The 14,422-nt window shown below is 45.0% G+C and overlaps 1 protein-coding gene across 2 annotated transcripts in view; it reads right to left on the minus strand.

Annotated features, from left to right (window-relative positions):
- Positions 1 to 273: 273 nt before the first annotated feature.
- LOC135512759 (DNA-directed RNA polymerase, mitochondrial-like) overlaps positions 274 to 14,422 on the minus strand; it is an 87,641-nt gene continuing 73,492 nt past the window's right edge. Inside the window, exons 17-21 of one of the 2 annotated variants that reach the window (XM_064935104.1) lie at positions 8,522 to 8,620; positions 7,601 to 7,673; positions 6,097 to 6,188; positions 2,368 to 2,441; positions 274 to 1,215 (exon numbers count right to left, since the gene is read on the minus strand). In XM_064935104.1, the coding sequence (XP_064791176.1) occupies positions 1,166 to 1,215; positions 2,368 to 2,441; positions 6,097 to 6,188; positions 7,601 to 7,673; positions 8,522 to 8,620 (388 nt within the window). In that variant the 3' untranslated portion in view covers positions 274 to 1,165. The other variant, XM_064935106.1, reaches the window with a different exon arrangement.

Consider the following 14,422-nt stretch of genomic DNA (forward strand, 5'->3'; position numbering starts at 1 on the left):
CATTTGCATTTGAACATCGACTCAACACCTTTTGTCTGAAACTGCTGTTGCGTTTGAAGCCCAGATCAGATACCATTCCTGCTTTTTTTTACCTCTAGATGTGGGCACTGGCCCAGAAAAATATGATCTTTGTTGATTAGCAATTCTTCAAACCCTTTGTGGACCATCTTATGATGCTCGATACAATTAAAGGGTACAGATATAATGAAATAAATCCCCATGTCTGTAAACACATAATCCAATCAAAACTCTTATCATCAAATGAACAAGAGATGCTTTAAGAAATACATGTTTATTAAAAAAAAAATCTATTGCTTAATTACTCCAAAAGGTGAAAATAAGAACACGAAGTCACAGATTTCTCCCTCATTCCAATCCATTATTTCTATCTTCTCCCCTCTCTCTGTAAGTGAGAATAACTGTCTCTATTGGAAACTTGTGATGTAAATGAAGTACCGCTCGAAATGAGAGAGTGGGCATCTCTTCCTGGGTGCCTCTGAATCGATGAAAGGCAGGATCATGTGCTTTAATGACCCAGGTGTTAGCCGGAGGGAGAGAGCCGACCGACTCTGCCCAGAGAAGGAGGGGGGATGGAGGGCACAGACTGACCACACTGGGCTACACCGTTGATCAACGCTCACTCAGAAGTCTTGCTTAGTGTCTCTGGCTCTTTATGTAATGGGGGTATACCTGATAAGGGGAGGACACACAGGCGTGAGGAACACGAGCGTAATACAGTATAAAGCAACGTTCACATTCTCATCAAGAAATGTCATTCGCACACATTGACACACGGAAACGTTCACTCACAACCACCCACACACTACAGTAATAGGAGAGTCATAGCATGGGTCATAATTGAGCTCTGTTGAGATCTTCAGTCCAGGGTGGGTGAGTTGCTCTCCTCTCCAGAGCTGGCCTCTCCTCCTCTCCTCCCACAATGGTCTGTGGCTAGCTGTCTGTCTGGGTCATTATGAGTGATTGAGCTGCTTCCGAAGGCCTTGGCTTCGCCCAGCGGGCTGTGGATCAATCAGCCGATGTCTGAGGGAGACAAGACCTCCCAGCCTCCCAGGCCCCACGCAGCCCTCCCAGTGTTCAGCCTCACAGCCTGTCAATCCCACTCATCTCCCTCCATTGGCTTCTGCTTCCTGTCTGCCTGTTCCTCTCAGCTGAAGAAGTAAGTGGATTCCTTTACCCGCTGGAGATCAAAGTTGCCTGGGAGACAAAAACAACACAAACACAAACACACCTCAGTGAAAAGTGATGTGTGTTGATTGCTTAAGTTTTGATCTGTCAAATATTGTGGTCCAATTCGGAGTGACTGATCAGTCTAACATCAATCTCCATCTTCAGATCCGCATTGAATTCAACTCTGAAAAGTTGCCCCTGTACATGACTGTCGACTCCTATAGATACATTATAGGAGTCAATGCTTCCTCTACCATTATATAGGTGGGCCAGACTGCTAACTGTAACCTGTCATATGTGAGTGTAAGAGTAGGGAGGGGCATGTCTGTCTATATAAGGGACCAGATTATAATACTGATTCTGTCATTTAGAGGAGGGGAAATGACAGCTAGGCAAGACACCCACTCTGTGCATAGCTATTCTATCTCAACTAACACATGTAACCTACGACATGAGAGGAACTAAATGTTCCGATTATGTTGTATAACAATGGGCGATGCTGAAATTAACTACGACCTGTTCAATGTAACCTGGCGGAGTGATGCAGAAAATCATCCTGGATTATGTCCAGCTAGTATTCATCCACTGTATCCTGTTAGAGGAGACTGCCAGGGGTTACCGTGGTGATGGCCTCTGTGTGGTTCGGACACAAAGCAGACCACCACATCTGCCTGAGCCATGTAAACAGATTATGAATGCGGGTGGAGGGTGGGGACAATTAATGGTAATCAACTTTATGCAATTCAGCTGCCGGTGCCAACCAGCCACTACAGATGGACAGAGAGAGAGGTTGAGTAAAGCCTCCTTCAGAACTGATGGATGGACGTGTTGCTGACAGAACAACGGACGCTGTTATCAATCATCCCCTATGTCTATGCTGTGGGGATTAGAGGTGGAATCTGATGGACAGAACACACAGGTCACATAGGGTGCAGATAGAGAGAGAGACAATGATGCAGAGAGACAGACACACACAAGAGAGTCAGAGAGAGATGCAAAGAGAGAACGAGGCAGAGAGAGAACGAGACGGAGAGACACACACACAAGAGAGTCAGAGAGAGATGCAAAGTGAGAACGAGGCAGAGAGAGAATGAGACAGACAGACAGACAGACAGACAGACAGACAGACAGACAGACCGAGACAGACAGACACAGACAGAGGCAGACAGAGACACTGACCTGTTTGGGGCACTTTGGCCAGCAGCAGCAGCATTCTCCGGTACTCCAGAAACTTTTTGCTTTTGACCTCGTTCCTGGAGGAGAAGGGAGGACAAGATAAAAGCCTTATTTAACTGTTGTTGTTGTGGTGGTGGTAAGAGGTTGGTCAGGAGGCCCGGTTAGTGAGAAGAGCAGGATAGTGGTGCAGGATCCTCAGGCTCATCTCCCTAAGCTCCAGCCTTCCTCGGTCTCTCCTCGCTTCTCCTCCTAGGGACTAATGACCTCACGGGGCCTGGGCACAGGGGGTGAGGGGCTGGCCTGAGGTGCCCAATTACCCCACAGAAGGAGCAGTGTGGATACCATGTACACTTAACCCAAGCCCAGGGGATTACCGTAAAAACAAAACTTTTTACAAGCAACCTCACTAACAGTAAAAAAGCCTTTTGTACTGTAATACAAGTAGTGTGCTGAGATTATAAACACATTTAGGAGTCTGTGATCTGGAAATTTGTTGACATTAAAAATCATGTCTCTATTGGATAGCATAGTTAAAAGCCCATCCAGCGTTTAGTATGTTTACTTTCTACAGTGCTTAAATTATTATTACTTTAACAATGTGTGTATGCTTCACCATGCAACTACAGTGCATTAGGAAAGTATTCAGACCCATTCCCCTTTTCCACATTTTGTGTAGTTACAGACTTAATCTAAAAATACATTAAAAAAACTAAAAAAATACATCCATCTACAAACAATAGCCCATAATGACAAAGTGAAAACAGGTTTTTAGAATTTGTGCAAATGTATTCCAAATAAAAAACAGAAATATCTTATTTACATTAGTATTCAGACCTTTTGCTATGAGCCTCAAAATTGAGCTCAGGTGCATCCTGTTTACATTGATCATAATTGAGATGTTTCTACAACTTGATTGGAGTCCACCTGTGGTAAATTCAATTGATTGGACATGATTTGGAAAGGCACCCCTGTCTATATAAGGTGCCACAGTTGACAATGCATGTCAGAGCAAAAAGTAAGCCATGAGGTTGAAGGAATTGACCGAACGAGCCCCGAGACAGGATTGTGTCGAGGCACAGATCTGGGAATGGGTACCAAAACCTTTATGCAGCATTGAAGGTCCCCAAGAACACAGTGGCCTCCATCATTCTTAAATGGTTGAAGTTTGGAACCACCAAGACTCTTCCTAGAGCTGGCTGCCTGGCCAAACTGAGCAATCAGGGGAGAAGGGCCTTGGAGGTGGGCCAGAGAGGTGACCAAGAACCTGATTTCCACTGGGATTCTCTGCCTCTAACCCTATTACAGGGGCTGAGTCACTGGCTTGCTGGGGCTCTCTCATGCCGTCCCTGGAGGGGGTGCGTCACCTGAGTGGGTTGATTCACTGATGTGGTCATCCTGTCTGGGTTGGCACCCCCCCTTGGGTTGTGCCATGGCGGAGATCTTTGAGGGCTATACTCAGCTTTGTCTCAGGATGGTAAGTTGGTGGTTGAAGATATCCCTCTAGTGGTGTAGGAGTTGTGCTTTGGCAAGGTGGGTGGGGTTATATCCTTCCTGTTTGGCCCTGTCCGGGGGTGTCCTCGGATGGGGCCACAGTGTCTCCTGACCCCTCCTGTCTCAGCCTCCAGTATTTATGCTGCAGTAGTTTATGTGTCGGGGGGCTCATCAGTTTGTTATATCTGGAGTACTTCTCCTGTCCAATTCGGTGTCCTGTGTGAATCTAAGTGTGCGTTCTCTAATTCTCTCCTTCTCTCTCTCGGAGGACCTGAGCCCTAGGACCATGCCCCAGGACTACCTGACATGATGATTCCTTGCTGTCCCCAGTCCACCTGGCCATGCTGCTGCTCCAGTTTCAACTGTTCTACCTTATTATTATTCGACCATGCTGGTCATTTATGAACATTTGAACATCTTGGCCATGTTCTGTTATAATCTCCACCCGGCACAGCCGGAAGAGGACTGGCCACCCCACATATGCTCTCTCTAATTCTTTCTTTCTCTCTCTCGGAGGACCTGAGCCCTAGGACCATGCCCCAGGACTACCGGACATGATGACTCCTTGCTGTCCCCAGTCCACCTGGCCGTGCTGCTGCTCCAGTTTCAACTGTTCTGCCTTATTATTATTCGACCATGCTGGTCATTTATGAACATTTGAACATCTTGGCCATGTTCTGTTATAATCTCTACCCGGCACAGCCAGAAGAGGACTGGCCACCCCACATAGCAGCAGTGTAGCCTAGTGGTTAGAGCACTGGACTAGTAACCGAAAGGTTGCAAGTTCAAATCCCCGAGCTGACAAGGTACAAAATCTGTCGTTCTGCCTCTGAACAGGCAGTTAACCCACTGTTCCTAGGCCGTCATTGAAAATAAGAATTTGTTCTTAACTGACTTGCCTAGTAAAATAAAGGTAAAAAAATAAATAAAAATAGCCTGGTTCCTCTCTAGGTTTCTTCCTAGGTTTTGGCCTTTCTAGGGAGTTTTTCCTAACCACCGTGCTTCTATACCTGCATTGCTTGCTGTTTGGGGTTTTAGGCTGGGTTTCTGTACAGCACTTTGAGATATCAGCTGATGTACGAAGGGCTATATAAATAAATTTGATTTTGATTTGATTCGCTGGTCTGATGAAACCAAGATTGATCTCTTTGGCCTGAATGCCAAGCGTCACGCCTGGAGTCAACCTGGCACCATCCCTACGGTGAAGCATGGTCGTGTCAGCATCATGATGTGGGGATGTTTTCAGTGGGAGGGACTGGGAGGGACTGGGAGACTAGTCAGGATCGAGGGAAAGATTAACGGAGCAAAGTACAGAGAGATGAAAAGCGCTCAGGACCTCAGTCTGGGAGCGAAGGTTAATCTTCTAACAGGACAACAACCCTAAACACACAGCCAAGACAACACAGGAGTGGCTTCGGGACAAGTGTCAATGTCCTTGAGTGGCCCAACCAGAGCCCAGACTTGAACCTGATCGAACATCTCTGGAGAGACCTGAAAATAGCTGTGCAGTGACACTCCCCATCCAACCTGACAGAGCCTGATAGGATCTGCAGAGAAGAATGGGAGAAACTCCCCATATACAGGTGTGCCAAGCTTGTAATGCCATAACCAAGAAGACTTGATGCTTCAACAAAGAACTGAGTAAATGGTCTGAATACTTATGTAAACGTACTATCATTTTTGTTATTCTTTATACATTTGCAAAACAAAAAACACTATATTTGCTTCGTCATTATAGGGTATTGTGTGTAGATTGATGAAAAAACAAAAAAAAACAATTTAAACTATTTTAGAATAAGACTAACGTAACAACACGTGGAAAAAGTCAAGGGGTCTGAATAGTGTCTGAATGCACCTTATATCATTAAAGTCCAGCTATGGCTTGTCCAGGCTTAACATGTATATAGCGTATACAGGGTGAGAGAGAGACCACAGCAGTAAACTCCCAAGTAGATGAATGTTTGTACATTCTTTGCATACATGGCTGAGAGAAAGTGAAAGGTTCATCGGCAGTGCTGTTGAATCTACTTTTTGTTGAGTTATGTATTCTCAGTAAAAATGCTCAATGTGCAATAACAAGTTCTGGTAAATGCACAAAATAGGCGGGGTTTGCATATAAAGACATATAAAGTCAGGTTTTTCCCCTCCCCAACACATCTTATAGCTAAATAAAGCATACTAAACTGCCAGTCCCAGTGTGGTGTATCAGTGGTCCAGTGTGTGTGGTGTGTAGAAACTTACTGTAGCCCAGAACAGTATTTCTTCAGTAGGAAGTTGGACAGCTCTTGAAGGATGGGCTGGCTGTGCAGTGCCACAAACTGCTCCCGGCAAACCTGGCAACCCAAGAGAGCACACCACACACAGTCACTCTACTGTACTCCCAACACTCAAGCAATCACTCTATTCAACACTGGCATTTGACTGTACTGGGAGTTCTACAGTGATCTGGCAACCAGAGAGAGTCACTCACTCTGTCCTCATGATACAAGCAGAACCAACAACACTACTCAACTCTCCAGCTTCATTGACACAGGACTCAAAGTCACACTGCTGACTTGAGTTATGCTAATGATCTCCATTGGGGTTGCTCCATTTGTCCTCTCCAGTCCCGTCGGTCTCCATTGTGTGACTGGGGAGATCTAAACTAGGTTGATGAAACGCTCACAATCCCTCTGAGAGGAAGGAGAGGAGACCGGTCACAGACCCTGATACTACATAGACAACAGGGGAGGACAGGAGGAGAGAAGGAGAAGAGGGGGTAGAGGTAGAAATGGAGGAGGAAAGGGATAGGAGTCTAGCTAGAGTGATTGGGGCCATTCATTTATGCTGCCAGGTCGGTGCCAATTTAATGCTTGCCTGAAGAATAGAAATATGATAATATAAAATCCTATGTCATATGTTAAGGTGCGGACCAATATATTTAAAGTGCTGCCCCTAGCCTTTGTGTTCAATTGGCTATGTAATGAGGGAAGGGCACTTTGAGATTTAAACATGACATGAAATAACCACACTGTGAAAAACTGCTTCAATGCTCATTATTGGAGATTGGATGACGAAATAGCACTTTCCTTAACATAATTCACACAGAAATATCATTATGGTAATTCGGCCATTTTGGATCTCAACAGAGCGTCTCAATTTAGTGTTGTTGACACCTCGGAGCGTCTCAATTTAGTGTTGTTAACACCTCGGAGTCACGCTAAAAAGGACAGGCCAACAGCCATCTATACTCCGTAATGGCCCTCTGTAACAGGATGCAACTCTGGGACATATGGTGCTGTCTGCTGCCAATAGCTGTAAAGCAATGTATTAACAGCCAGGCAGTCAGTGGTGTAAAGTAATTGACTCTGGCCACCAGGGAAGGCCTATATGGGGTATTATACTCTGGGTAGTTCAAGCCTTGAATGCTGATTGGCTGACAGCTGTGGTATATGAGACTGTATACCACGGGTATGACAAAACCTTTATTTTTACTGCTCTAATTACGTTGGTAACCAGTTTATAATAGGAATAAGGTAACTCGGGGGTTTGTGGTATTTGGCCAGTATACCACGGCTAAGGGCTGTGTCCAGGCCCCCATCGTTGCTTCATGTGTAAGAACAGCCCTTAGCCGTGGTATATTGGCCAAATACCACACCTCCTTGAGCCTTATTGCTTAAGTATACTACCCCACCCAGCCACAAGGAGCTGTGTGCTAAGGTCAAAGGAGGAATGAAGGTGATAGAAGAAAATGAAGATGACGTACCTTGTTCATGGTGTCGACTGTGATGGCGTGGGTCCAGAAGCAGTCGTGGACGGAGACGAACGTCAGGCCGGCGCTGGAGAAGCACACAGAGGAAGAAAGAGAGAGACATGAGATATAGGGCTAGACGCGGTGGAAGGAAATCGTGGTGGAAACTGGACACCGTAACATGAGGTTACACAGCCTGGGAGACATACTAAGACTTGAATCAATGTGACATAGTATGACAAAGGTTTATGGGTTCAAACAGAGATGGTTATTCAGATGGCTATCCCATGCAGAGTTCAGAGGGGTCATGAGAGCTGATACCGTAGCAGGCTAGAGCAGGGATGGGCAACTTTGATGGTGGTGGGGCCACAAAAAAAACTCTGAACTCATCATGAGGGGCAGTGGCTTGAGGGTCTGCTTACCCACACATGCAGTCAGAGCCAGCCCTAGCCTTTTGGGGGCCCCAAGTGACATTTTGTCGGGCCCCAATTCTACACATTTTGCCGGGCCCCAATTCTACACATTTTGCCATGGGGCGTAGAGAAAATGTAGCAATTTTATAACTCCTTTCTTGCAATTCTACACATTTTTCCATGTACCGGAGAGAAAAATGTGCAATTCTACAGCTTATTTCCTGCAACTCCACTCAGTTTGCCATAGGGTGCAGAAAAATCTGAGTGAGAGTGACTAAGAAAATGTATTAATTAATTTGTCCACGATTACTAAAAGTTTAGATAATTGAGTGAATGTCAGTGAGTGACAAGAGAAAAACTGCTGATGCACAACCACATTTTAGAAATAGACCTATTCTACTTTTCTAACTCTCAACAGCAAGTTGAGACCTCCTTAGAAATGGATGCGGCCTGCCACCAGTTTCCCCATCCCTGTTGTAGAGTGTGGTGTGGGTCAGAGGTTATAGGTTAGGCCTTAGTGTACCTGTAGCAGTAGAGAGCAGTCAGCATCATGTGTGTGGAGTCCAGAGAGTGGATGAAGTTAGGAGGGAAGGCATTCTTCTGTTTCACAGTGTCTGGTCTCCTTTGGATGAAAAACAGGACAGTTATTCACAACAGGAGAAGACACACACAGTCACACGCTAACTATGTTTCTCTCACACACCAACACATACCCCCCACTATGAAGTCCCTGATGATGCGAGGAACTGAAAAGCCAGTTTCCAAGTCCATAAATCACTGATGGTAGATAAATATGAATTATGTATGAGTGACAAAGAAACAACAGAACAGATGTTCACGTGACAACGGCATCTCGCCAATAACAACTGCACTCTAAACTTCCAAATTCCCATGCAAGCCTCCAGCTAATTGGGTGTTGGCGAGAAAAGAAAAACACATTGCAGTATTAGAAGCTGTTTTGGCAACTGTCATCCAACTGAAGGGTTGGAGAAATGTAAATGTGCATCGACCTCTGCTGAAAGTGAGCACTTTCCCAATCTGTATATGCACACATTATCCTCATTAGCCTGGGCCTTGACCTCCCAGCCCACTGCTCCAGTGCACTTGTAATGAGGATGGAGTACAGGGGGATAATAGCTTGGGATGCACCCAGCAGCACAGACTAGACATAGGCATGCCAGCGATACAGATGTCAACTCCACTCCCCTGTAACGCCGTTTGGCTGGGAACTGGCCAGAGCGATGGAGAAAATAGCCAAGCCTGTATCAGTGCTTAGGGGTAACTTCTACCTACTCTGAAATCTATGCGATTGAAAACTATGCGGTTAACTTTGTCTCTATGGGGAATGGGATAGACTGGGAGTTTAGCTTCAAGCACTTTAGCGAAATGATTGTGTTTCTAGTTCCGACAGTGCAGTAATATCTAACAAGTAATCTAACAAAAATGACTACCTTGTACACACACACAAATGGGATGTACATAAGAATATGTACATATAAATATATGGATGAGCGATGGCCGTGCGGCATAGGCAAGATGCAGTAGATGCTATAGAATACAGTATATACATATGAGATTAGTAATGTAGGATATGTAAACATTATTAAAGTGGCGTTATTTAAAGTGACTAGTAATACCGTTATTAAATCAATTTATGAAATGTATTAAAGTGGCCAGAGATTTGAGTCAGTATGTTGGCAGCAGCCACTCTATGTTAGTGATGACTGTTTAACAGTCTGATGGCCTTGAGATAGAAGCTGTTTTTCAGTCTCTCGGTCCCAGCTTTGATGCACATGTACTGACCTCGCCTTCTGGATGATAGTGGGGTAAACAGGCAGTGGCTCGGGTGGTTATTGTCCTTGATGATCTTTTTGGCCTTCCTGTGACATCGGGTGCTGTAGGTGTCCTGGAGGGCAGGTAGTTTGCCCCCGGTAAATGCTTTGTTCAGACCCCACTACCCTCTAGAGAGCCTTACAGTTGTGGATGGAGCAATTTCCATACCAGGCGGTGATACAGCCCGACATGATTCTCTCGATTGTGCATCTGTAATAGTTTGTGAGTGTTTTAGGTGGCAAGAAATATTTCTTCAGCCTCCGGAGGTTGAAGAGGCACTGTTGCGCCTTCTTCACAACGCTGTCTGTGTGGGTGGACCATTTCAGTTTGTCCGTGATTTGTACACCGAGGAACTTAAAACTTTCCACCTTCTCCACTACTGTCCCGTCGATGTGAATGGGGGGGTGCTCCCTCTGCTGTTCCCTGAAGTCCATGATCATCTCCTTTGTTTTGTTGACATTGAGTGAGAGGTTATTTCTCTGACACCACACTCCGAGGGCCCTCACCTCCTCCCTGTAGGCCGTCTCGTCATGGTTGGTAATCAAGCCTACCACTGTAATGTCGTCTGCAAACTTGATGATTGAGTTGGAAGCGTGGATGGCCACGCAGTCATGGATGAACAGGGAGTACAGGAGATGGCTGAGAATGCACCCTTGTGGGGCCCAAGTGTTGAGGATCAGCGGGGTAGAGATGTTGTTTCCTACCCTCACCACCTGGGGGCGACCCATCAGAAAACCCAGGACCTAGTTGCAAAGGGTGGGGTCGAGATCCAGGGTCTCGAGCTTAATGATGAGTTTGGAGGGTACCATGGTGTTAAATGCTGTTCTGTAGTCAATGAACAGCATTGTTACATAGGTATTCCTCTTGTCCAGATGGGATAGGGCAGTGTCCAGTGTGATGGGGATTGCGTCGTCTGTGAACCTATTGGGGCAGTAAGCAAATTGAAGTGGGTCTAGGGTGTCAGGTAGAGTGAAGGTGAAATGGTCCTTGACTAGTCTCTCAAAGCACTTCATAATGACAGAAGTGAGTGCTACGGGGCGATAGTTGTTTAGCTCAGTTACCTTAGCTTTCTTGGGGACAGGAACAATGGTGGCCATCTTGAAGCATGTGGCCACAGCAGACTGGGACAGGGATTGATTGAATATGTTCGTAAACACACCAGCCAGCTGGTCTGCGCATGCTCTGAGGACGCGGCTAGGGATGCTGTCTGGGCCGGCAGCCTTGCAAGGGTTAACACGTTTAAATGTTTTACTCACGTTGGCCACGGAGAAGGAGAGCCCACAGGCTTTGGTAGTGGGCCGTGTCAGTGGCACTGCATTGTCCTCAAAGTGAGCAAAGAAGTTGTTTAATTTGTCTGGGAGCAGGACGTCAGTGTCCGCGACGGGGCTGGTTTTCTTTTTGTAATCTGTGATTGACTGTAGACCCTGCCACATACGTCTGGTTAGATGGTTAGAGGCCTGTAAGCACAGGAGAGCCAAAGCCAACCACACCACTTACTTACCCTAATAAAGGCCTTTGTAAGGCCTATACTGTGTGCACACGTGTGTACAGTACATGTTTTCCTGCCTTATCAGGACCAGAATGTCCTGACTAATCACCATAATGTCCTGACAAAGTAGGAAAACAGGAAACATTTTGTAAAGCCAGGACTTTTTTCATGTCCTGAATTTGTTTTAAATGCTATTTTAGGCTTAAGGGTTAGGTTTAGGGTTTGGGGTTAATTTTAGGGATAAGTTTAGGGTTAAGGTTTAGGAGTTAGGAAAAATAGGATTTTGAATGGGAATACATTTTTGCTCAGCAAAAAGTCCTGAAAATTCACGAAAACAAAGCTGTGTGTATGTACACGAGTGAAAGCTGGGGAAATCAGCAGAGAGGAGGGAATGCTGAGCTCGGCTGTAACTGGCAGACTGTGAAATACGGATACTTTCTCTGGCAGAAATCTAAGATGAGAGGAATAACTCTATAAGCAGCAGCATCCCTCTGCACGCACGCGCGCACAAGCACACACACTTTAGTTTGAGATAAAGAGGAAGCTTTTTGTTGTGTGTCGCCGTGCTCGTGTGTGGCGGTGAATGTCAGGTCAGACAGAAGGCTGTCAATCTGTCTCCTCTCTCACAGTCAGTGAGGTATTTATGGTCTCTCGATGTCAGTGCGGTATTTATGGTCTCTCTCGATGTCAGTGAGGTATTTATGGTCTCTCTCTCAGTCAGTGAGGTATTTATGGTCTCAGTCAGTGAGTATTTATGGTCTCTCGATGTTATTTATGGTCTCTCGATGTCAGTGAGGTATTTATGGTCTCTCTCGATGTCAGTGAGGTATTTATGGTCTCTCTCGATGTCAGTGAGGTATTTATGGTCTCTCTCTCAGTCAGTGAGGTATTTATGGTCTCAGTCAGTGAGGTATTTATGGTCTCTCTCGATGTCAGTGAGGTATTTATGGTCTCTCGATGTCAGTGCGGTATTTATGGTCTCTCTCGAGTCAGTGAGGTATTTATGGTCTCTCTCTCAGTCAGTGAGGTATTTATGGTCTCTCTCGATGTCAGTGCGGTATTTATGGTCTCTCTCGATGTCAGTGAGGTATTTATGGTCTCAGTCAGTGAGGTATTTATGGTCTCTCTCGATGTCAGTGAGGTATTTATGGTCTCTCTCGATGTCAGTGAGGTATTTATGGTCTCTCTCGATGTCAGTGAGGTATTTATGGTCTCTCTCGATGTCAGTGAGGTATTTATGGTCTCTCTCGATGTCAGTGAGGTATTTATGGTCTCTCTCGATGTTGATATTTATGGTCTCTCGATGTCAGTGAGGTATTTATGGTCTCAGTCAGTGAGGTATTTATGGTCTCTTTCGATGTCAGTGAGGTATTTATGGTCTCTCTTGATGTCAGTGAGGTATTTATGGTCTCAGTCAGTGAGGTATTTATGGTCTCAGTCAGTGAGGTATTTATGGTCTCAGTCAGTGAGGTATTTATGGTCTCTTTCGATGTCAGTGAGGTATTTATGGTCTCTCTCGATGTCATGTCTCAGTCAGAGGTATTTATGGTCTCTCTCGATGTCAGTGAGGTATTTATGGTCTCTCTCTCAGTCAGTGAGGTATTTATGGTCTCAGTCAGTGAGGTATTTATGGTCTCTCTCGATGTCAGTGAGGTATTTATGGTCTCTCTCGATGTCAGTGAGGTATTTATGGTCTCTCTCGATGTCAGTGAGGTATTTATGGTCTCTCTCGATGTCAGTGAGGTATTTATGGTCTCTCTCGATGTCAGCGGCAGACCTCAGACTAATGGGGAGACTGTCACAAGGCATAGGCCTCACCCCACTGAGGGATCAGACAGTAGGCTACAGACAGCAGCAATTAAAGGGGAGCTCTGCCCCAGTCACGAGCTGGATGAAATAGTCACAAAACGTGTGTGGCTGTCAGTCAGCATGGACATTGTGAAGAACAGAGTATGAAATTAACTTTTTATTTTAAAGTTAGAAATGACCCATATGCATGTTTCCAATCTTAGTGATACAGCTCTGGTGTTTTGTGTTATAGTGTAGGCACTCACTCAAAGATTTACACTAACTAGCCCAACTAGGCCTAGTTCCCTATGTTGCACAGGAATATGTATAGGCTACTTTAAAAAAAGTTTCAAACCAAATACCCAACAAACAACAACCACGGTGTATTAACCTCCAGCTCTACCTCTGATACTAATCACACATTCAATGGCCCTTTTACAGAAATCATTCAGCGGTGACATTTTAGCCCAAATGCCACCCTACCCAGGGCTATCAGTGGCCTGTCTGTCCGTCCGTCTGTCCATCTGGTGCACATGGCCCCATTGTTTTGAACATATCTTTCCTTTTCAAGTTCAAAAAGTTCACATATACATTATAAAACATGTCAAGGATCGTTCACATCATGCTCTATGTTTTTGGAAGGGAAAGAGACAGAGGGAAAGAGAGAGAGAAATAAAGTCATTTCTTACAAACTATCCCTCAAAGGACAAAAATATTGTAAGTAATACAAATAATAATTACAGCAGTTTACCTCAATGTCATTGAATAGAATTAACACACACGTTGCTGTTTTTTTCTATACAGTTATTTGGCAGGATACAATATGTCTTTAGTTGCAACCCGGCTGTTATAATTGACACACCTTTTTCAGTCTCTGAGTCCTTTGACTTACAGTCGACGGTTGTGGTTTGAGCCAAATTGGCCGTAGTCATTTTCTGTCCAATCACTAACAGTTCCCTTAACATGCACATCTGGTTTTTATTACCCAGGTTACAAGGTACTGCTCCCAATACAATGAAAGGTGATTCCAGTGGTAACTAAAAGTCTAGGAGTGTCTTCACTAGTGCATTTGTGACTACTTTCACAAATTCTCTCACATGATTGATCTTCCACCACCAAATTCATCTCTAGTTTCCATGTTCCTTTCACATCCTGCGTGTGAAACCATTTATATAACTGAGACACATATTTTTGGGCTATTTGACCTTTCAATATGTTTATGAAATTTTGCTCGACACTGAATGACGATTTTTTTATGACCTCCCATTTCTTGTGTGTCATTAGGTTGTGTCTTATCTGGAAGTACCGAAACAT

This window comes from Oncorhynchus masou, chromosome 24 (genome assembly GCF_036934945.1).
Source record: "Oncorhynchus masou masou isolate Uvic2021 chromosome 24, UVic_Omas_1.1, whole genome shotgun sequence".
Lineage (NCBI taxonomy): Eukaryota > Metazoa > Chordata > Actinopteri > Salmoniformes > Salmonidae > Oncorhynchus > Oncorhynchus masou.